The following is a 24,936-nucleotide window of genomic DNA, read 5'->3' on the forward strand; positions in this document are numbered from 1 at the left end:
CTTTCATTTCCTTCTGTGACTGTGTGTATTATTTACATTGGAGATCTGTATTGAGAAAGCTTTTTCTTTTACAGAGGAAATACTGCCAAAGCTGTGCCCAGCTGGTAGCTAATGATCTCAGTTTGTTGATTAACTGCATGTTTGTCTATTCTCTTCTGACACTCAAGTGGGCCAAAAAACACAAAATGAAAACCTCCCAACACTCCGTAAAACATAGTTATAAAGGATTTAACGGTAGACTATAAAAACCTTTACAAATAAAGGCTTTAAAGAAGAGATCTCTTTGTGTGGTAAATCGAGGTTGTGCATGATTTGCGGTGTATATTATCATGTGTTGCCCTTCACATTTTCTCTTTACTACTCTGAGGTCTGAAAGAGGAGACAGGGTTGAATGGATATTGATAGAGAGTTTTAGATTTCCTGAAATAATATCTCCCAGGATGCACCAGGGAAACTGAATATCAAACTATCCCTCATCTCCACCCTGTCTTTCTCCCTCTCGCATGCTAATGGATAAAACCTTGCATGAACTGCCGTATCCTGGACCAGGTAAGGTTTTCCAGTGATGTCATCATGTCACAGCGAGCTATGTGTCAGACAGCAGAGGCTGAAACCAGAGAAACGGACGGCATTCTAACTCCTCACAAAGCGGAGCGCGCAATGTCAGGTTCTGTACCTCAACACAAACACGCATCTGATTCACCGACGACATCCCCTAGGCTCTAAATACCATGCTGACATTTACGTAGTCATACTGAAATATGAAAAAACAAGTCATATTTTTAACACCGTAAGATCAAAAGGCATCTTGTGACAATAAAATTAATTATCATATCCAACCCAGTCTGAGCTGTACAGTCCAAAATTGAAACATGCGCACCGTAAAGAGGTCTGCCAGCCGTACAATTGCGCGCAGAGCTACAGTACACATTGTAGCCGATCGAGTGAATAAGATGACAGGACTGTAGGACGTAAGGTCAAAGCAGACCATTTGGGAAAAGGACATGTAGAGTGTTGTCTTCCCCTGGTGTTTTGATGCAAGGGGCACCGGGGCAAACGCAGGACACAGCTAGCTGCCGGCCCAGCTCCGTTATCACCCACTCACTCAGTCACACACTCTGCTGGGGCCATTAAGGTTTCAAAAGGTGGCACGTGGCGCATACAGTGGGCCGGGTGTGAGTCCCAGAGGTCCAGAGCTGCTAGTCTCAAAGGGGAGGTCCACATGCCCGCTCGGATTGCTCACATATTACTGGACCAGTTGCAAACAACTGCACAGCCCCACACACACACACACACACCACACACACACACAAACACAGCTTTTTGTTTGTTTTAAGTTTTACCTGGACGATACTTATGCTTCTCATTTTAACATGTACAAATTTGAAAGCAAAATTCAATGAAAGTTATGTTGAGCATCATACTGTAAACGAGGAACTGTGCGTGCATTGCCCACATATTTTACTTCTCACATTGACTGACTCTAACAACACCACATGAAGAGAATGAGCGTGATTAAGAAAAGCCTTCACTGACCAAACAATAACACCTACATAAATATCACAGCGCACCCCCACATCTCAATCTGACACGTACAACCTGCTACCTCCAAATCACAAATATTACTAACACTATGCACATACATCCATAAATACACAGGCATCCATACACAGTTGCAGCTTGCTTGATCAACTACGCAGATTTAAAATACTTTCTTGATGGTAAATACTGGTGCAAAACATCACATGAGATGCATTTGTTTGTGCTGCACCTCAGCGATATGATCTTTATGTTTAGTATTTAATTTCACTGCTTGAGGTTACTCTGTCGTGACTTCATGGCCTCACATGATGCCGTCATGTGACCTGTTCAGCTCATCAATATTTAAGCTGATGCCTTCTTCCCAAACCGCAGCTGTAAACTATTGTGCTGGACCTGAGTGGCTAAAAACTCATACTATGACACAGTTGATCTCCAAACATGGACATATATCTGACTGTGAAATACCCTGGATGCCTTTCTTAGTAGAAACTTGTTTATGACAAAAGAACTGAGAAAGTGAAAAAGCTATAGTCGATGTCTATATACATGATATAGTAAAATTATCATGATAATTAACTTAGTTTGGAAGCAGCACACTAAATGGATGACCATTAAAGGTTTTACCATGTGCCAGTATTTTCTAAAATTATTCAAGTAAGAGGACACATTTGTATTCATCACCAATCATATCTTATTTCTAATTCATACTTTGAATTTTTTAAAGCAAAATAATTTGGATGCTTGAGGTTTAGCCTTTGGATTACGTTGGACTTTTTGGTTTCTCTGAATGAGGCCTCTGTCCTTGTTGCTAAAACCAAAAAATTGTAAACCTTCTCTTTGTCAGAGTGGGTGTAGTCTTTGTGTCTTGGTTGGTGGGTGCTGTTAGACACACCACTGTGTTAATAACCGAGATAATTACAATACAGCACATTTGGAACTGTACATACTGGTAAAAGGGCTCAGTGTAAGTGTGTGAGTGTGAACCCAACTGTGTCTTTTCACAGCAAATTGGTAACCAGGGTGTGAAACCTATCTTCACAAGCACACACACACTCAGAGGAGAATGTTGTTGACAATTTAAAATAATTGTTGTGGTAAAGATTAAATAATGGCATCATGGGACACTTCACAACAACAGCTACACCTTTTAAGAGAGTACTCTGTAGGCTTAAGCCTCGTGAACATAGTCTGTCGACTCATAGTGACACACAACCCTTATTCCTTCACCCCTATCCTCCTCCACCAAACCATCCCAAGAGAGATTCAGACATTTTCGTTCAAACCATTCAAAATCATTTAGCTTGTCATTCTTTGTTTTTCTTCTTGCTACATGTTTGTGTAAATGTAAATAAAAGGATGGTACCATTGGAAAATAACCAATAAATTATGAAAATAAAATAATCGGTTCGGCCCTGCACAATTGACTTGTCACAGTTTCTCTGGCATAACAGGAGAAAAACGCCCAGGATAAACAGAGGGACGGAAAGAAAGGAGGGATAGTGGCTTATTCTATGCCACATGGGTGAGAGGGGAGAGAGAAAGAGGGGAGGGTTGAGGAGGGAGAAGAGAGGGGGCGGACGCACAGGAAGCACATTTGTATGCATTTCCTCTCATAACAGGAAGAGGCCAGTGGCTTCCCCTTCACAATGGCTTCGCTTCTGCTTCCCACCTCCTGCCTGCTTCCCTGGGGGAGGAGGAGGTGGAGGAAGAGGAGGAGTGGAGAGAAAGGCACCAAAAACTGCTGGTTAGCAAACCAAACATGGCTGTGCGGACACACACACACACACACACGCAAGCACACACACACACACACACACACACACACACACACACACACACACACACACACACACAGATGTCAGTCAGCTATGGAGCAGCACAATTTGTCTTGAGACAAACACTTATCCCATTGTCAGGGGCCAAGCAGGAAGACACGGGCTTACGCAAAAGGAATAAGAGGAGTCCAGGACCTGTGCCTGAACTCTGCTTCACAGCCAAAGAAGCTGTTAAAAGGGGCATTACGACAAAAGAAGCTTTGTCCCTCTTCTAATATATGTTCTGCTCGTCTAAAACCCCACTTTTTCAGTGCACCTTGATTATACAGTAGGAACAGGAGGCAGCAGACTCCAAACATTTCTTCTTTCAGTGTCTGAATCGAAAGTGTCCACTTTGAGTTGTAAAAGCTGATCTGTGGAACTGATTGAGTGGTGTCTTAATTATGCCTATTTTAGTTATAGTTGTCTTAAAATACATGCCAGTTTAAATTGTTCTTCTTACCAAGACTTGTAATTACATTTCAGGACAGCACTGTAATGGCTGGCTAAGCTCCTTCTCTGTATGCTCCTGTTTATGCTGAAAAACCACAACTGGAAAAGGATATGCCCACTGACAAAAAAAGTGGATGTTGCATTGCAAGGCCCAAGTTAGGGGCCGGAATGACAAAAATAACTTTGTTGTCATGCATTCGAGGTGGATTAACTTTTGTCGTGGCCCTAATACTGACACTGTATACTTAAGGAAAATCATGTCCTCACAAATCTAATTGTTTTAGTGATTTCTGCTGCAGGTTTTCACTAAATTAAGTTCTTATGAAAAACTCAACTAATAATTATTATTATTTTTAAGCAGAAAAAAAGCAATAAACTAATGGCCAGTCTACAGTCGGTATGTGCAATGAATATTTTTTATAATCAGATTTTTACTCATATTTATGAATTTTGAATATTTCATAAAATGTCACTATAGTTTATAGCCAAGATATAACTTAATAAATAAACAGACTTTTATTTTCAACATGACAACATAACATAATGAGAACAATATACTAATAGCAGGCAAAGGAAAGAACAGAGAGAAAGATAGACCAACTATCAAGACAGAAGGAAAATGAGAGCGGTGGGATGAGAGAGTCATGTGAAGAGCATGTGAGCGAGAACCAAAACAAGACCAAAGTTAAGAAGGCAAAAGAATACAACAGATACAGCAGAAAGAAGGTGAGAGCTTAGTGAGCCCTTTTCAGGTGAGGTCTCAAAGCACTGAACATATGACAGAGAGGAGTGCCACCCGCTGGGGTAAAAGAAGGAGATGGTAGAAGGTGGGAACAGGGAATTAGAGGAGGGGTGCAGGGGTGAGGAGCTACTCTGTGGGCCTCATTATTTTCCTGCTGTTAATTTTGCTCGCACATTTTCTCACCCCAGTGCTGTTGATTGGAGAAAAGAACGCTTTGTCGCGGAAATAAAAAGACCCCCTATTTCAGCTGCGGTTAACATGGTGAGGGAAGAGAAGCGGCATATGCAGGGATACATGTATTTTTTTTACTATCTCTTCCAGCCAAGTATATGTTAGTGTGACTGCTGTTTGTGGGAGCTGGGAAATCCCACTGTTTTATTTCCTGTCACTGATGACCTGGTCCATGTTTAACCTTTGGCCCTGGGTCCCCTCCCCCTTGAAAACCGCATGTCACTCCCTCCAGACACACACACACACACACACACACACACACACACACACACACACACACACACACACACACACACACACACACAGAATTGTACAAACAAGTCATCCTAAATTAAGCCCACTGAGTCTACTGGCTGGAGAGGTAACACTAATTAGAGCCAATTGCAGCAAATTAGTCAATCCACAAGACCCACTCCAGAGAGATAGACACGTTTGAGATGTGTACATGTGTTTACAAGCATGCATTGGTCCAAGCTGCATAAATCTGCATAAATACACCATATGAGTATGTGTTTGAGTGTGTAATCTGAAGTGTGTGCATAGAAATACCTGTGCATGCATCTTGAACTGCAGGTGTGTGTACCTATCTGTGTGTGTACCTATCTGTGTGTGTGTGTGTGTGTGTGTGTGTGTGTGTGTGTGTGTGTGTGTGTGTGTGTGTGTGTGTGTGTGTGTGTGGGTGTGTGTGTGTGTGTGTGCTAGCTAGCTGTGGCAAGAGAGTCTGCTCTCTGTGTGCAGCCCATGAGTTTATGGCACAGGGGGCTCTTTCATGTGCCCGAGGCTGGGAGAGGGTCTGAGTGGTCAGGGGGCTTGGAGCCAGGGCTCCACACTGCTGCCCACTGTCCAGAGCTCCGGGCAGCCAGTCAACGCCAGGGAGGCCTGGCCCTTCTGTCCCTGCTCTGGGGAAGTGTTTCTGGGCCTGAGGGTGGCAGCCCAAAGTGGCCGCCCAGAGAGAGAGTCAGGCTTTTTACCTCCTATCATACTGCCGCTGCAGGGAGGGCAGGGGTTCGGGAGGCACTGTAGCCGTGTAGGTGGCAAGGTAGCGTTGACAGGCTCACAGAGTGGCGCCACTCGAAAGAGGACTGCAGTATAAAGTGTATATAGACGTTTAAGAATCAGGGGAAATGTTACAATGTTTTATTTATTGTTTATTTATTTTGCTATTTTGGAGTGAAAGGGTTTCGTACCATGTTTTATTTCACATCACAAATTATAACAACAACACCAATCCGTTAAATGCAGAAGACCCCAGAATAGTTTTTGTAAGTCTTAAGGCAAACCTTTTTAGACATACAACAATAAATCCTCTGGTGTTTATATGGCTTGGGCTCTGGGACGTTTCTTCAAAAAGGAAGTGAAAATATGCAAAGCCAAAGCTTCCGTTTTTTTTTTTTTTTCCAGAAGAAAATTTAAATTGTCTATCTTGCGATGTCCGCTTCTACGAAGTGTAGTGATGTCATTTATTTAGGCCGTAGGTTGAATGACACTTCATGGCATATACTCAGCATGTTTGCAGTGTTAACCACATGACTGGATGACATCATATCAGTACAACTTGCTGTTCAACTAAAACAAACAACTGTATAAGTAATCTATCATATCAGAGATCAAAACAACAAAATACAATGACATTGATTTTCCTTTCCCTGAACCCTGTCTCCCTCCTCTCCTCCTTCCTCCTCTCTCTGTAAGTAAAGCCCGGATATCTCAGGCATCGATTCCCCTCAGGTGTCCTTCCTGTCTCCCTCTTTCCCTCCTTATCCGCAGGAGCCGGAGTGCCTGGTACAACTGGCGGGCCCAGTCTAAGGTGGGATGAGAGCGAAGGGCTGAGATAACAGTAAGGAGGAGGTGTGGGTGCTGCAGCAACATGATAGCTTTAGTCCCCATCTGAAACTCTGTGACCTCCTCCTTGCTCTTGTCTCTCTGTCTGCCTGTCTCTCAATAACAGACGTACATAAATCCCAATACAGAGAACATGGGTGGATACTGTCACACCTCTCTGCATATTTATTAAATCTTTCTGCCGAGGAATCTTTATCACTCTTTCCTTCTTGTGCTGCAGCTATGATTCTAAAAGCACCCTGTTTTTGAGATGAGCACGCTGTGTATCAGAGACATGTTCACTTCACATCCTCACTCTTCTCTTGCTACTTACACATCACACTACTTGAGACCAGTCATGACAGGGGTCGCAATCTGCTTCATTTACTCCTCCAGTATTGCCTCATCGATTCCTTAAACCTTTTTATGTCACTTTAGTCTTGCTGCAAATGGCCACGTTTGATAAAGCACACTGTGCGAAACAGTTGAGGGCTATTCTTGTGGATGTCAGGCGATAAAGAGGCAAAGCAATGAAGTGGGTCTGTGTGTTCATACAAGTTATGTGGGCCTGTTTGACCTGTGATCCAGGGGCCATGTAAGCAGCGTATGGATCCAATTGGGCTGCCAGGATGCTGACAAAGTGTCAGTGGTCAGTCGTGCCACAGGAAGTGATCAATTGTGGGCCTCGAGGGCAGTGAGAGAGCTCTGTCTCTATCTATTTCCTGCCACAGAGGCAGTGTCTGCTTGAATCACACTGTCCACAATTTATTATGTCTCTCTCTCAAGTAATGCCAGCTGTTGTTAAAAAAGTGTCTTGCAAGAATTCCATTGTTGCTAGGTTTGTTAGGTTCGTCTGTAAAGTACCGCTGGTTTGAAAATGTTCTCTTGTGCTGTGCAGAGGAAAGCTACAGCAGTCTTACTGTTACTGATTTAGCTCAAGAACAACAATATTGCTTCAGTGCTTGCCTACCAGGCTGCTCTTCATCTCCACCCTGTTGGCCCACTAAAGTGTGTCAGTACAGACCATCCCATCTCTGTTTGGTTGTTTGTTTATGTTTTCTCCGGTGCTACCACCCTCTTCCCGGTAATATTCCACCGCTAGTGAGCTAAACTGGGTGGCATGGTGTGAGAGGCTGGGCGTGTGAAGGGTGCTACAGTTGTGTGTAGGCCGCAGTCCTCAGAGCAGGCAGTGATATGCAGAATGTTTTTTGAGAATTACAAATGTTCTCATGCAAATCCCTTTTTGGAGAGATGGTCCTGGTGACCTTACATTGGTTTGTTAAGATAGTGGGGAAACAAACCTGCCACTATAACCCAATGGAACTCTTCCACCCAAAGCAATAACTGTGCTATCTCTGAATACACCACTCTGTCGCCCAGTTCACATATTGCCCAGACTCCCTGAAGACCTTCATTGTTGAGGTCTATGTGGGGTGTAGGGTGTTTCTCCTTCCTCCATCCTCCTCCCCTTCCATTTTTCACCCTCATACTCATCCATCCTCCCCTCCCCCAGGGACTTACCTGTCTGTTGCGTTCATCCATAATCCGCGTGATCTGAATCTTTTTCCTCCCCATCGTCCCCGTCTCTTTCTTTCTCTCCTCTTTCTAAAGAACTTTTTGCTTTCTTCTCTCTCCTCTTTCTTCTTCTTTCTCCTCACTCTCCTGCTCTTCCTTTATCTGTCTTTTTTCTGCTTTCTATTTGTTCCAATCAACTCAAAGATTCCAGCATCCGTACCTGCAAGAAATAAATGGGGAGGGGGAGGAGAGGAGAGGATAAGCATTAAATGAAATGAAATATGGCAAAATACTGAGAGAAAAAAAAATAATAAAAGTGGCATCATGGCAGCCACAAGGGAGGGTGAAGAAAGACAAAGAATCTGTCAACAATGTTGTGAGAACGGCTGTGTTTTTCACTGTCGATATCATGCAAATCAGTTTTTGCATTTTTTTTCCCAGGCACAGACTATGAGAAGAGACAGCGCTGTCAGGATCTCGCTCCGTTCACAGAGACTTTGACAGTGTTTTGGAAGTGCCGCTAACTTAAACGCTCTAATCACCAACACTGTAACATTACCTCCAGACTGAGAAATACATTTTGTTTCTTCCCACGAACTGCAGTGTATTGACAGTGGAACTGCCAGAAGACACAGCTTTTTCTACTCTATCTGCAGATCATCTCCAAAATGGCAGACATGAGTCGCAGGATAGAATACAGATGTAAAACCGAGATCACTCTTGCCATATTTTGGCAAAACAAAGCCCAAAAAAAAGAAGACGGAAAGTGCCAAGAGATCTTTTGAAACACGGTAGAAGGACGTTTCTTAGAGACAAAAATCAAACAAAATTCCAACATGAACTTAATCCAGCTGGAGACATTGCATTTCATTAAGAGCATTTAAATAAATGCACTTGCGTGTTTGTTTGTGTGCACACGCCGAAGTGCCCGTGTGCCCGTTTTCAAGGAGTAGAGGTCAGCGTCTGATGAGCTGGACAGCATGTGCGAAGAAGAAAGCTGCGCTCCAAAAAGTTTGCGTGAGTGAGTGACTGTGTGTCCATGTGTGCGTGCATGTGTATGAGCGCGCACATGTTTGTGTGTGTGTGTGTGTGTGTGTGTGTTCTTGTCTGAGCTTGGCTAAGCCAGAGCTCCAGTGCATCTCTCCAGAGTACTAAAGTAGGCCAACCCAATCTATCTCAGGGAGGAGCAGAAGAACTGTTGTTGTGTTTTCTTTTGACAGTAGAGGTGATAACGTCCCTCGTTATGCAAATGAGCATCCCATTATTTAAGCTCAGTGCAATGCAGGGGAGCTGTCAGCGCCGTCACATAAAAAAAAAAAAGAATCCTCCATCTACCCTGCCTTTTTTTCTCTACTTTCCCCTTCTTCTCTCTTCTCTCCTTTCTGAACCAGATTTCCGGCACCTTGCAGCACAAGCATCAGACATTGATGTGGAAGACGACACTGCTTCACCAAAAGACATGTCAGTCTCAGTCTCTCTCTCCATCACTCTCTCTCTCTTCTCTCATACAACCTTGCTCTCTTCCTCAATCTCTCATATTCTCTCCTTTGCACACTCCCGCACACATACATGCACATTGTAATGCACTTCCTTTCCACTGCTTTCCTTTTTTGTCTTCGCCTAACCTGAATCCATGTATTTATTGAGTAACATGCATGAGAAAGCACAGGAAAGCTCTAAACCCCTGAGGTGAGCGCAGCACATTGCTATGCACTTGACCTCTTTGTGCTCGAGAGTAGGACATTGATAATGAAAGAGTGTAATAGGGACAACTAGGGATGCTGTGTCTCCAAGTGACAGACGGAGGCCTGTAGCAGCAGTACAGAACTGTAGATCTTTTCATTTGCAACAGAAGACATAGGCTGTGAACTACCTGCTTGGTTCCTTCAAGACCGAGTTTAGTTTACTTTAGTTTAGTTAGGGCTAACTTTGATGATGTGGACGATGTGGACTCCATATGCATGACACAGATTTAGTAAATGTATTCAATCTTTGAAGGAATTACATCACTTTGATTATTTTGTATGTTATACGATTATTTGTGGAAAACTTCAATCACACAAAAATGGACAACAAGTGAGACAATACAATTTGAAAAATGATGAAAGACATGACAAAAAACCTCTCTGGTTGATGGTTCAGAATACGCCCACTTTATGGAAGAAATGAGACGCAAACATAGATGCATCGTTTGACTGTTAGGACAACAGCCGGACTGTACCATCATAATAATAACAAGATCTAAAATAACTCCGTGGCAGCTCTGAAGAGGCTATCCAAAACATGTTAGCATTGCTCTGCGCAAACACACCCATCCATAGACAGAAAAACAAAGAGCTGCCCTCTGGAAGAAAACAAAAAAGGAAGATTGTCAGACAAACTAGGATTACAAGCCAACACTAAGGCGCTTGGCAGCCAGACAAGGATATCAATCAAGTTGGCGTACTTCAATCACAGGCTGACAGCATCATCCCCTCCTAGTCTTTGTGCTCAACACTACCCAGCCCGGGCATCGCTCCAAACAAGGAGGCGTTACCTACGTGATCCCTGCCTCCTGGCCTCCACCTCCTCCTCGTTCCTCCCACAGCACACTGAGCAGAGCTGAACCTCTCAATGTCAACAACCACTGGGGCAACACCTTAGGCCTTACGTAACATTAAGGCTAAGACTAAGCCCGTGTCCTGGACATTTAATCCCTGCTTCTGGCTCCCAGCACCAGCTAACGCTCCCTGAGGTGAGGTTCTGCTGCCGCTTAGCTCTGTGTTGGCGCCTCCCCGACTCAGCCACCCCCTCCTTCCCCATCCCTTCTCACTATTGCCTCCTCTACCTCCTCCTACACAACGATTTGAGTTCCCCTTTCCTCCGTCCGCATCTCCTTCCTCTCCCGCCAACACCCCTCATTTTTTCCTCACACCCGCCTCCGTCCCATATGAGCGCCAGGCAGCTTCCGGATAAGAACTGAGAGCCCACCTCCTCATTGGGCTGCCTTCCCTCTTATTCCCTCATGGTGGTTAAAGCATCAGTTAACTTAACAGATTACCACTGAATCACTCAATCTAATTCAGCTTCATGACGCCAAGACAGCGGAATGGAGGGAAATGCAGGAAGCAAGCACTGCTTAGTGAGGATGGTGGCACAGGGCAGAAATCCTCAGCAGGAATTTTTCACGGGGGACTGACACTGACACCTGACCTTGAGAGGGCAAATATGGTGAGAAAGAAACAAGAGGATACATGAGAACAGATAGAATGAGACAGAAGAAAGAACTAACACGCTTGTACACAGTAAGACACTTTGCTAATCCCAATGTAAGGTGTAGGGAAAGAGGGAATAAGCTGTTAAAAATGACAAATGCACTAAAGGATCCCTTTATCTTCTCTGTGGAGTCTGACTAATGGTATCCCTGCATTCACACTCGCTCGGTAGCTGGAAGGAGGCTGGAGCGAGCGACTGCTAGGGTCAGAGAGCACGCTCGCACCAAGCAGACAGAAGGACAACGGTTGCTCCTCTGCTTGTTTTATATCCCGGGTCCCAACTCTCTGTGCTTTGAGTTGGAGAGGTGACAATGAAAGAGAAGGAGAGTGGAGAGAGGAAAAACAGAGAAAATGAGAGAAGAGAGGGAAATGGAGTGTAGCATAAAGAGGGATCTTTTGAACAGGCACCAGGCCTCTCCAGGGGGAGGGGAAGAGCTGTACCCACGACCCTCCCATCTGTTAAGCAGACGGACAGAGAGAGAGCGAGAATGAAAAAGAGAGAGAGAGAGAGAGAGAGAGAGAGAAAGAGAGAGAGAGAGAGAGAGAGAGAGAGAGATGAAGGTTGGGGGAGGATGGAAGAGATGGAGAGGGAGCAGCGATTCAGCACATAGATCTAATGAGCATTCTCTCTCTCTCTGAGTCTCAGAAGTGGAGCTGAGAGGACGATGAGAACACATACACTCAGTGCACCACGAGGCTTGATTCTAGGTCGCCTCTCTCCCAAGTGTTTAGTCACTAAAAACTAATATACAGCACATGGCGCTTTTTCACATTCTAATAGACGGTCTGTAGGGTGCTTGTTAATGTGGCTTTGTTATTGAGGACAGACGCTGAAGACGACTCCTTTGAATCAAGGGGAGGCGACAAAAAGAGGAACTTTACCTTGACTCGTGCTCAGGACTAATTTTCCACTTTGAAAGACAGCTGTATAGTTTTGTTTGTGAATCAGGAGCACTTAGACGAAATTCACATGAACTCTACTTCCAAGAACAAACATTTTGCCCAATGATATATCCATTTGTTTTCTCAGAATTGAATGGTGAGGAAATGTTCAAGTGAAACTGGTGCTCTTGGAAATGCAGCATTTGTAACATTTTGCTGATGCCGATGTTCTCGAATCCTAATTCTACACATGGTATAGCAAATTGGGGAAGGTGATTTATCATGACAGGATTGGCGATGTTTTTCCAAGAAACCCCACCTCGGCAGCACAGCCTCAGCTCATGGTACATCTGCAACACATTTGGTAATAGCATGTGTCCTGAAAAGAAAAAAAAGTATATATATATATATATATAAATATATGTATCGCCAGTATCCCCTATCCTCCTAGGAAATGTGGTTGTGAGGATTTGAAATAACATATTACACTGCAGTAAGTAAACCTTTTAGGAGGTGGATGGTACATTAAATAAACACTCTCTCTTTTCAAATAAACTCCCATTTCCTTGAAGAGGAGGACGAAAAAAACAAACTTTAATATGGTTTTCCAAATACAATCTGAATGTCAGTACACATTCACAGTGCTTAATTTTTACTTGAACATTTCTGTCATGTAGAAGGTTTTCTTTTCCTCGAGAACATTAACGTTTTTTGTTAAGATGGGTAGAGTTTTAGAGGTTTTTGATGTTGTTATATACGCCCGTGCCGGTGTAAATGTGTCTGTAGGCTCATTTATGTATGTTTGAGCTTTATTAGGAAATAGTGGTACACAGCACTTTATCTCCTGTCAGGATAGATGGAGCCGTACCAGCAGAAATGAGAGGAGGGGAAGGATCAAGCAAAGGAGCGAGTCGATGGCCAGGCAGCATGGGAACGGAAAAATAATGTGTATCAGTTCTCATTGTGCCTCTAATGTCATTACAGGCAGTGACTCCTCTATGTGGCACGCTGCACTCCCCATCTGTCAGAGCGAGATAGGCAGGGTGACGAATGGCTATCACTGCTCCTTCCCTCAGCCTCCACCACCCCCACCCCCCACTCTAATGTCTGTATCTTTTTTGAGTGCTGAGGGAGAAGAGTGACCTAAACCTGGGCGGTAGCCCACACGTAGGTGGGCCTCTATGGCTCTGAATCTCGGCAGATATTAGGGCTAATTTAACATGTTAGCGGCTAAAGAGATTAGCAACATGTACATCTGGGGATTAGAGTGATAGTGGGGGATCATCTTTTTTTGATTTTCCAGTGAGCATTGGAGCTAAACTTGAATTTGAGACGATGTAGTGTCTGTGTGTGTGTGTGTGTGTGTGTGTGTGTGTGTGTGTGTGTGTGTGTGTGTGTGTGTGTGTGTGTGTGTGTTGGAGGATATGTCTTCACCTGTCTCTCTCTATTAGCTCAGGATTTAGTTGGATCATTAGTGAGACAGAGACGGTTTTACATGTATTCTATTTTCAATCTTTATGCGCCTTAGAACTGAGACACCTGTCTATTGATAAGGAGGAAAGTGAGCCAATAGCCTGTGGTTGGCACAAGTTTTATACACTCTGTCAAGCACTCATAAGTGTGATTGACATTATGGAACAAAGTATATTGTTTTAAGGAGCAGCTCAAGTGCTACAAGATGAGCTCTACATTTCTGGCCAACCACAGTTCAACAAATTTCTCAACTGAAAACTTCATACTTTAACTTTAAACTTAATTGATTTTTATACTAATGAGACTACGCACTTTCCCCTCTTATCCTTCAATCCAACGGCTCTGCCCCAGGGTCTTGGAGGACAGAAAGACAGGAAATACACACACACACACACACACAGACACTTCAGCGGAAGGATGTGACATCAGCAGCCACAGACAATCAAAGGTGCTAAAGGTGCTTCCTTCCCAAATCACTCTGTAAAGAGAGCAGAAATTGGGAATCAAAAACAGCAGATGATGTGCAAATAAACAGAAGCAAAATGCTCTCTGAATGTTAAATACTTTAGGCCTTACTTTGACTTCCCTAAAATGTGGCCATATACTTAGAGAAGTCTTAATTATTTAAACTTAACATGGAAACCTTAACTTTTTCCATAAGGCAACAGAACGTATTGTGACAACACTGATTTGGAAACTGGGTTGAAACATGTAAAGTACAAAACATTACAAAATAGTTTACTTATATACATTATATAAACTTTTAAAGATACTGAACTTTTTTAATACGTCCCTGTGATTGGAGTTGCACAATATGAGATCAAATTATCAGCATTAACAAAAGCATTTTCATAATTTTTACGATTAATTCATCATCGCAAAAGCAGTCCAACTGAAATAGGGTTAACGTTTGATGTCAGCCCTTCATGTCAAATTATACACAATTTGTGCACACCGCATGTATCTGAAGTATTTTTCTTAATTGTGAATTTAAACAGTCCAATAGCTGTATATAATGTAGTTGTTCCGCATTTGAGTATTTGTACCTAATTTGGCCTTTGTGGCAATTCAAATCTAGTGACTGAATGCAGCAAAAAATATTGCCTATTTCAAACACTTTCTGTTAAATATAATGATTAATTTATGTATATATTTTAGGATTATATTGTTCATGAGGAGTATTGCCAACTGTATTGAAAAAGTGGAAGGTAGTAATGAGGAGAAAAGGAGGGAGAGGAGAACGGAGCCTGCCCTTCGTTTGGGCAGCTGCACGTCTCACTCAGCACAAGCAAACAGGGGCCTTGGGCCATCAGAGCCGCAATGGAGGCAGGTAGCCATCCGTCAGAGCCAGTATGGAGACAGGTGAGAGCCATCTTTCCATAGCCCATTGCTGACTTCCCCAAGGACAAAATGACTTGACACAATGCGTCAACCCCCCTTTTTGAAAGGAGGCCAAGGGCTGTAAAGCCGCAGCTGCTAGGCCAATGGCAGACGAGCAAGAGGGCACAAATGAAGCCAGGCGAAGCTAAACAGACAGGGATAGGGAGGAAGAGTAGCCGTTGTGGTTAAAAAGACATTCCCAATCGATTGTCAGCAGCTTTGCGTTGTGAAGGTGGCTTATGGCCATGACTGATAAACAAATAAACTTAGAGGACAGCAATGACAAACTTGCCACACACATAACCTTGTGCCAAGCTGGAAAAATGGTATCAGAAAAAGGAGAAGAGAAGAAAAAAGCAGAAGCATAGGCAAGCCACAACTTGGAGAGGCCCCGGAAAGGCTGGAATGAATCACCATTTAGTGCATTCAGTCTTTCCATGGCATGAGCATAAGGTGGGGTAATGAACGCAGTCAAGTATAAAGTAGAGATAGAAAAGATGATAGAGAAGAATCAACCTATTAAAGGTGACACCGTATAGGGAGGAAATGTAAGAAAGAGAGGTATTGAAATGGTTTTAAATATGGAAGTGGTGCAGATTGTGGTGAGACGCACATCTGATGTTTAAACGCAAATAACTTAGGTTAGTTTCACTTGATCAACACTGCCACACTTTCTTTCACTTCTTCCTCGCTGTCCCTCTTTACAGTCATCGTAAAGTCATTTAAAAAGCTCTTCCGCAGGTCACGTTTTCCAGTGAGAGTAAACGACTGTCTCAATTCACATGTTGCCCCATGTGCCGGAAGACCCAGGTGTGACCAACTACTGAAACTGAAGGGATGGGAACAGAAAATGGACAGACACGCGTACATGAATGATCACACAATCGCGCAAGAGTGCGTCAGATAATTCCCTACTTATCTATTATGTTCACAAAACAAGGGTGAAAAAATAATGAACAGTATAAACCCTTCAATGTGCGTAGCCAGCCCCCACAGGAACAGCCGGGAGTCATGTCACTAAGAACACAAAGCACTGACATATTCACCCAATTATGTTCCCTGCCGAGTATGACAATGTCTCAGGATGTTAGCAATGTTCTGCAGTGGGGGAGAAGGGCAGAGGGTGTGTGTATGTGTGTGTGTGTGTGTGTGTGTGTGTGTGTGTGTGTGTGTGTGTGTGTGTGTGTGTGTGTGTGTGTGTGTGTGTGTGTGTGTGCAGCAAACTACCCAGTAGTCGTGTGTCCGTGCGGCCGCCTCTGCCTCACCCCATACTGTATCAACTCCAGACATCATGGTAAAGACTATCCACTGATGATTTCATCACCCCCACCCCTTACTCTCTCTTTGCCACAGCATTCTAATCACCCTAATTAAAAGCTTTGTTCATTTAGGAATCTCTGATGACAATTTGTTTCACTCTACCCTACAGCAGTGGTGGCTGTGAAGAGAGGAGAATTAAATCTGATCTTCTGACAGCAATTATTAAATGCTCCCTCCTGGCCTCAATTAAGGCCCGCAGGCTATTGCTAACATGGCTAACCCTCATGCAACCACGAGGTGCCTGCACACTTCCCTTTTCTTCACCAGCTTTGTTTTGTGACCCTTTGGAGCATGTATGTGTGCGTGTGCATGTGCATCTGTGCGTGTCTGTCAACTTGGTGGGTCTGAAAAATGCATGTATGCTTATGGGACATTATCTGTTTTGAATCCTTGCCGATGGAAAGAGGTAAATTAAATGATTTCTTTTTTTTTGCAGGCTTTTTGTTGTAACTAAGTCAACATGTGGGGGCAGGCAGCTCAACGGGGAAGTTGTGGAATTTACTATTTTTGCTTGTCTCGCTTCATCAGCACATTGGGATCCCACAATGAAACTATTACGTGGAGGGCTTATTTTTGAAGTTGTGACTGTAACAAGGAAGTGCTGAAGCTGCTGGCAAATTCCTCTAATTATCAAATATTAAGTCTTGAGTTCAGTGTGCTTAGAGCTTCAACTGATACACGTAAAATCAATAAAACGGGCATTTAGTATCGCTCTACATTGCACTGGGCACATACATTTTCAGGCTTGGCTGCGTACATGTCTTAAAAATGATTAAAAAAAAACTACAAATTACAGTTAACAAGAAATAATTCTGCCTCTCCTTGTAATTGCGACAGTCCAACAGCAGTTTGTGTCATGGTCGCAGCCTTGCTGAGCTAAAGTGAGAGCCACAGCAGTGCTTTGAGTCTTTGCACAGCATGTGGGTAATTTGCAGAGAAGTAGAAGGTTGCACACTTCAACAAGGATGTCCTTCATAGATTCGACCTTCTGTTTTTTTTTTTCTTCCTCCGGTCCCTGTGCTCTGCTAGGAAACCGAGTAACCTAGATCGTAGAGTAGGGGAAGAGAGGGACTGTGACAGAGGAAGAGAGATACAGAAATGAGGAGAGACTAAATTAGAGAGAGACTGAGAAAATTGAAGCAGTCGGATTGATGAGAGTCAGAATTTTAGTCAGAATTTGACACCGCACCACCCCACCAACACTTAAAAAAACTTTACCAGGATGATGTCAGGTTCACTCCTTTTTTTTTCTAGTTACCACAAGCTGATTGTGCTGATTATTGGTGAACATTGTTTCCCTGTTGACGCTGCGCATCATTAAACAGAGATTGCTCCACTGTTCGTGTTTGTTTAAGCAAGGCTGGTATAATGTTTCCAGGCACTGTCCCGTCACCACAGACACACAAACTCAGCCACGCACACACACACACACACACACACATACACACACACACACAATGTAAACTTGAGACTCAAGTTGTATGCATTGCATCTATAATTTATGTTACTCCCATGCTTTGTTTCAAGTCAAACATACAATTAAAGTAAATCAAATCAAAAAGCTAAATTAATTGAAAACTTTTCCAAACACTATGATTAAAACATTTACATAGAAAAGGCTTTTATCAGTACGTAGTCTGAACTACTCGCACAGTGCTTTACAGTTCCCAGAGGAGAGCTGGTGGTGGGGTGCATAAGGATAAAGGTTGTATGGTGGGTGGAGGGCATGTGGTGACATACGGTACCTACAGATCAGCCTCAGTATAGGGGAGTGGCCCCACCAAGGCCAGAGCCGGGCCAGACCCAGTCCAAGCCTCTCATTAGTCATCGGCTGGGTGCCGTGCTCCTTTTTGGAGTGGTTAAGGGGAACCGGCGAGGGTCTGGCAGTTTCACTATGCTCCACTCCCAGCACCATCACAACCCAACCTCATCAAAGCGAGCGCTCGTAATTTGTCACAGAAAGCAGCCAATTAACATATGTTAAGGGAGGAGGGACGTTGTGAAGAAGGGAGGGGGGGTGGGGGGGGGGGGGTTGAAAAAAGATAGCGTATGATTAAAGAGTCTGCACAGCTGCACAAAATCAAAATGGCAAAGAGAGGTTTGAAAGAGACCTCAGACCCAGTAATCTGATAAAGCTTACTGTTACTTAACCCCCATAAGCAATGGAGAGAGGCAGAAGGAGAGAGATGGGGAATGAAATAATAGAGACAAACGAATATTAAATTACCGCTGTGAAGCTACATGCTTTGGCAGAGGGCCTGTGCTCTCAATATGAAGGCCACTGTATCACACGGAGATGACCCTTTTGCCAAAGTACTACTGCTGTTTGACCACGCTCTATTTTTAGCCCACTGCTCACCAGGAACTTATTTTTGTTTTTTTTATTGTTTTATTCCGAAATGTGAACGCCTGGTGCACCACTGCAATTTAGCTCCCTTTCTCATAAAACAAAAAGGTGTTTTTTTTTCAATTTTCATTTATTTTTCTGTCGCAAAGTCTCAGACAAGTTGCTTACATTTTGACTTGTTTGTTTTCCTTCAAATTCTTGTTCCTCATGGTTGTTTTTTTAACATGCTGTGTGGTTATTTATGCATGTGTGCACGGCTGTGCGAGACTGTGTGTCTGCGCGTATGTGTGCATTTATGTGTCTGTTATTGTTGATGTTGTTGTTGTAGGAACATCTTGTGAAGTGAGTTGTGTGATATTCTGCCTTGTAGTTGGATATGGTGGCAGGCTGAATGCATTAGCAGTGCACGCCGATGCCATTCTGTGTTCTGTCGTCTCTCAGCCACCTCTGCCTTGTCTCTCTAGCGCTACTGATCACACAGGCTGACAAGCAAGTTTGGGTCTTCGTCTGCCGCACCATCCTTCGCTACGTGGGCTCCGACTCTTTCAGCGAGAAAAATAAGAGAGGCGGGGAGGAAGCTTTAAACAAATTTGAGTGATTTTGGAATTGTACGTCAAGTCGTGGGGAAATCCCCCCCAAACCAAAAAGGCTTCAAATTTCAACAACAGTTCACCATTACTAATACAGTTATTTGAAAATAATAATAATAACAATTATTATTATTATAATAACTATTATTAGAGATGAAAATTGACAGTAAAACCACAAATGGCCGACAGAAAAGCATACACTTCACTATATATAAATCATGACTGTTTCTTTTTTCCTCCTCTTCCTCTTTCTTGCACTCTTATCCGTGCCATCAAGCATCAATCGTTATTTATTTATTTCTCCTATTTGGGAAGTAAAGGGCTAGAGTGGGGGAGCGGAGGAGTGAAGGAGTGAAGGAGTGGGAGATGGAGGGATGGCGGACAGAGGGGGCGGCGGAGAGTTGTGTTTGGTTCACAAGGCCCGCTGCTTGGTTGAATTTTTCTCTTCTCTTTTCCTCTATGTTTGCGAGCTGGTGGTTCAGTGAAGGACCTGGCTGCCTGGAGTTCCCCCCCTCCACTCAAATCCCTCTGCTGCGAGCACAGCTGCACCGTTCACATAACCTCGCTTGCCCCCTCCTACTCCCTCCCCCCAGGCTAATGATAGCAGAGCACGTCCCCTCCACAAGGCAACAGCTTTTTCCACTTCATGTACATACACACATACGCACAAACTTTGCGTGCGTGCACACAAGATCATCGGACACGCGCGCAGACTAGCGGGCACAACATATTCCTTTTCCCTTCTCTTGGTTCCTTCCCTTCATTTTTTCTCATATCATTCAATTTCTTCACCCTGAGAAAAGTCCCCTGGCCTTATGACCCAATGAAGGCCTGAGAACGTTACCCCCCCACCCTTTTTTTTCTCTCCCTCCGTACAACTCTGCACAGAAAGTGACCTGCATCACAGCTGTGTGTGGGAATTTGTATGAGTGGGTGTGTTCTTGAGCGGGTTGAGTGTGTGAATGTATGTATTTACACATACCTGCGCACGTCAATGTTCACACCGCGTATGCTGCTGTGTTACTGCATGTGTTATACATTTACTTGATGTGCAGATTTGTGTGTGTGTGTGTATGTGTGTGTGTATGTGTGTGTGTGTGTGTGTGTGTGTGTGTGTGTGTCAATGTAAGCAGAGGAGGAAGGAGGTGAGGGCAGCTCTGGGCTTCTGCTGCACCTACTGTGCATTATCCCAAATAAACAACTCATTACACGTGTACTTAACCAAGGGGAGCTGGCGAGCGGTGGAAGCTAATCCCCGTTATCGTTGCGAGCGTTTCTCCACCGATTAGGCTACAGGGAAGAGGAGCGCAGGAAGGTAGGCTGTGAGGAGTGAGGAGGCGGCAAGAGGGAGAGAGAAGAAAGAAACGCATTTGAGTTAACTTCCCACAAGTGCCTTTCTTACTTATAGTATCCCTTCTCACTCTATCTTTCTCTCTCCCACTACACTCTTGTCTTCTCTCCTTTCTTTTCCCTGTGGATTTTGCACTGCTCTTCCTTGTATTCGACCATCTCTCAGAACTGGGTCATCGGCAGACTGTGCGGCTGCATTTTGAAGAACATGAGAGGGAAAAAAAACGTGTTTTTTCTATGAGAACAATCCAAGGCTTCTTTAACAAGTAGCCCGCTTATCAAATTAAGCTGTCAAAAGCACATTAATAACAGGCAGCACAATTCTCTTCACAGAGAAAGAGGGAAAAAAGCACATTCGGGAAAAAAGGGAATCATTTCTCTTTCACCGTGTGAAGAGACAGTCCACCAAGGGCAGGAAAGCTTTTCAAAGATTTCTCCTTCTCTCTATTTCTCTCTTTCTGTTCCATTCTTAATGTGATTATGGGGCCCCTGTTATTAGGGGGCAAGATGTAGAGTGCCACTCATTTAGAGGGTGACAATATCTCGGGCTAGGATGCAGCAAGGATGGTGCTCGTGTTTAACAGAATTACAGGCTTAACATGCGCTTTCTACACGACAGAATCCACTAGTGCTGGATGACAGTTAAACAGATAAAAGAGCCTCCCAGGGTTATAATGTGGATTCAAGACCAAATAATTAGATGGTTTGATGGAGAAATATGATGCCCATAAGGATAAGAGGAATAAACAACAAGATTGTTACTCGCCCACATAATTGAGATATTAACGATGAGTTTGACCCTGGATGATCTGAACCTTTTCATAATGGAAAAGACTATGATCAGTCAATTCTACCCTCAAACTTCATTGGCAGTAAAGGAAACATTTGTCCACACTTTATGTCTTTATTGCGCACTCCATCGCACCAAAACACTGATTATACCCTCAATAATGTGGAGCCGGCTCATCCCGTAAGAAAGTGAGAGCAGCATGTGAGAAAAACTGTACATCGACGAAAAGAGAGAAAATTAACACTCTCAGTGCTGTTCACATGGCATATGCCTAAGACGCTGAAATTAAATTAACGAGACACCTCGGCATACAGATGGCGGAGTGGAGAGAAAACCACCCTATGACCTTACACTCGTAGACTAAGTGTCAAAAAAACACACTTCTCATTTGTAAGACTATCTATTGTGTTGCCATCTTGGCATTCCTCTTACACGCTGCTCAGTGTTGGTGATAAGGAATTAACTTGTCATTTTTCTTTTTTTATCCGTACTTTGCTAAATCTGACAGTGGCAGCGAGGCTGCTTACGTTGAACTGCGAGCCCTTTTGTGTTTTACTACAGAGACTGATTTTCTCACACCCTCAATTTGAGTCCCATCCTGTTTGCTTGGCCCTGAAGGGGCTGCTCTGCTGTAGCCCAGAGTGGGCCGGCGGTGGATGGATGTGACGTGGAGGATCCGGGACTCTGCTAGAGGCAGGCTGGAGCCATGCACGACAGGTATCCCCCGCACTTCCTCAGCTATTTATAAAGCCATAAGTCCAGCACAGGGCCAAAAATAAGACGTAGGCCATTTTTATCGCAAATAATAAAAGGTGGCACACTCCTTTTCTTCCCACACAAACACACACACACCAGAAGCGTAAAAGAATGCCCATCAACACTGTACAAGCATTAACAACAAATACCAACTAAATGAAGAAAAAAAAACGCCTCACTAGACAACGGAACCATCTCTGTCCTCCTATCGAGCATGCTCCCACATGAATATAATATCAAATACACAAACAAACACACACACACACACACACACACACACACACACACACACACACACACAAAAGTCAATATCAAGGCTGAGCTATTTCTGTAGAGAGCACTATTTAGGAAGTGTGGGCTGGGTGCCAGTATTCTCCTCAGTATCGTCTGGGCGTCATTGCAGTGCCACCGTTATACAAACTCACCTCTTTCCTCTCTCACCCGCTCCTCACCCTTTCCACCCAATCCCTTGCTCCATTGTCAGTGCTCTCTCTCTGTGTTTCCCTTATACACACACAAGGTTATTTGTTTTTCCACTGGGTCGAAACAACAGTGCCAGGTGAAAGCATCTATTGGCAGGATAAAGAGAGTGGCTGGTGTGAGATCACAAGGCCCCACTCTGCCCAGCAAACCTTGAAGTGAAGCGCCGGGCTGGAGTTTCAAACAAAGTGCCCCCTCATTCATTATACATGCAACTGCACTGAAAATCTCCTTCCGCAACTCCATCTCTTCGCCCCTCTCTCTCTCTCTCTCTCTCTCTCTCTCTCTCTCTCTCTCTCTCTCTCTTTCTCTCTCTCTCTCTCTCACTCTGCCTCTATAGGCGGCTCTCTTTCTCTCTATCTTCTCCTTTTTCTCTCGTATTTTTTTCCAGACAGAGCATCCATAAAGTATGAATAAAATTAATGACATCACGAGCTGCACTTTGGAAGAGCCACTGTAGGAAAAAGCCATACATCACATGGCAGAAGGAGCCGGGGAAAAAAAGAAGTAAAAAAAAAGAGAGGGAGAGAAAAAAAAAGGTGTAGGGAGGCATTGCTTCGCCATTCTCCACCCTGGGGGCACTTCATATTGCTGTATGTTATTGTGTGTTATTACAGATACACTTTCGCTCAAAAGTTTGAGCACAATTAATTTCTCTCTTTTTCAAATTTCTTCATGTAACAACATCCCTTTTCTTTTCTTTGTCCTGTTTTGTCCTGACTTTTTTTCTCCTCATCTGAGTAATATAAGTGTTGAAAAAGGTCCGGTGCCGCGCATTCTTTTACAGGCTGGCCTTTGGTGTGAGAATGGCACAGATGACAGTGGAAAGGAACACTGGTGTGGACTTTGGCAGGACACCGCCTGGTTAAGCTGTGTGCTGTGCAGAAGAGAGTGTGGATTCTTATATAGCTGTTTCTCGACTTAGACGGCGTTAACAGCATTTTCAACAGCACGGTCCCCTTGGAGTTGTTCAGCAAACCTCCTGATGTTAGAGACTTTACCCAGAAAACTGAGACTCTAAAATGAAAAATAAGCATTGCATTTAAGACTTTAATATTCTTCCTTAGAGCAGAAAAAAAGAGATAGACTTATCAATCACGCTGCCTATTAGTGGCAATTTAGTGTGACACTGTTTTATTACAAGAGCAACATCACACAAAAGCCTGACTTGGTAAAATCCAAGTCCTTATTCCTCTGACTCTAGCGTGAACACAAGATCTGCTAAAAATACGCAATAGCAATGTGAAGCTCTGCAGCAGTTCGGATGGGGAGCAGCAGCAGCGGCGGCGGCGGCGGCGCAGATTGTGGCAGGGGTTTCAGATGGATGTGAGCTTGTGTGGGGCCAAGGCACAGAGCTACCTCTGTGCGTCTCACTGGACTATGTTGCAGAATGACTCGGCTATGTTGCAGTCGTGACAAAGATAAATTACAGCCACTGGAAAACATTTTTTTTTTAAATGTCTCACTCTCTCCCTTTCTCCACACCTCTTTCCTTTTTTTGGCATTGGGTGTAGTCCAAATGTGTGCCACACTAAAGGGCGATGGTGAAGAGGGGGGGGGACTCTTACCCCTCAATATTCACAGGTCAGGTACTGTGTGATATGATGGAACGTGCCTTCTGTCGCCAGATTTATGCACATGGGCAGCAAATACGTCTCCCTCAAACTAACCGCTCAAACTCACTAAAAAAGATTCCCAGCTATTTCCACACAACATGGTTCGAGCAGCTATTACAGATATGCACTGTACGCATGTGGTATCACAGACTAGGCTGCCTGGATGCTGTCTGTTACACTGCGACTGAATAAATATTACAAATCTCACAGGAAGGCAACTAAAGTAGCAGTCTGGTGGGGAAGTCAATGAACTAATTTATAAACGTGATCATTTAACTCTCATCTTCCGATTTAAATCTTGATGCTGAGGCATTCGTCCTGATCTGAACCATCCAATGTTTAGATAATGAAATCCAACCTCTGTTCTACTCTAAATGTTTCTCTTTGTCTTATCATTCAAAGTCCTCCGCTCACTGTACTCCTCCTGCCTTCTCTCCTCCCAGGACTCGCTCCCTGTCCAAATATTTCAGGGAGCAGGCCTCAAGTATGGTGAGGTGTTTTGGGTGACTCTTTAGGTGGGCTGCAGCTGACGATATATTTGTGTGGTCAGCACTACTGAGCGAAGACCACCCAGCAGGCA

The 24,936-nt window shown here is 43.9% G+C and overlaps 1 protein-coding gene across 6 annotated transcripts in view; it reads right to left on the reverse strand.

The window, feature by feature from the left end:
- mef2cb (myocyte enhancer factor 2cb) overlaps nucleotides 1-24,936 on the reverse strand; it is a 70,624-nt gene that overhangs the window by 30,776 nt on the left and 14,912 nt on the right. For 5 of the 6 annotated variants that reach the window (XM_079221976.1, XM_079221975.1, XM_079221974.1 and 2 more), the window contains one exon: nucleotides 8,125-8,338. In XM_079221976.1, the coding sequence (XP_079078102.1) occupies nucleotides 8,125-8,178 (54 nt within the window). In that variant the 5' untranslated portion in view covers nucleotides 8,179-8,338. Of the gene's footprint in view, nucleotides 1-8,124; nucleotides 8,339-24,936 lie in introns of those variants that run through there. The other variant, XM_079221977.1, reaches the window with a different exon arrangement.

Source organism: Taurulus bubalis, assembly GCF_910589615.1.
Source record: "Taurulus bubalis genome assembly, chromosome: 8".
Taxonomy (NCBI): domain Eukaryota; kingdom Metazoa; phylum Chordata; class Actinopteri; order Perciformes; family Cottidae; genus Taurulus; species Taurulus bubalis.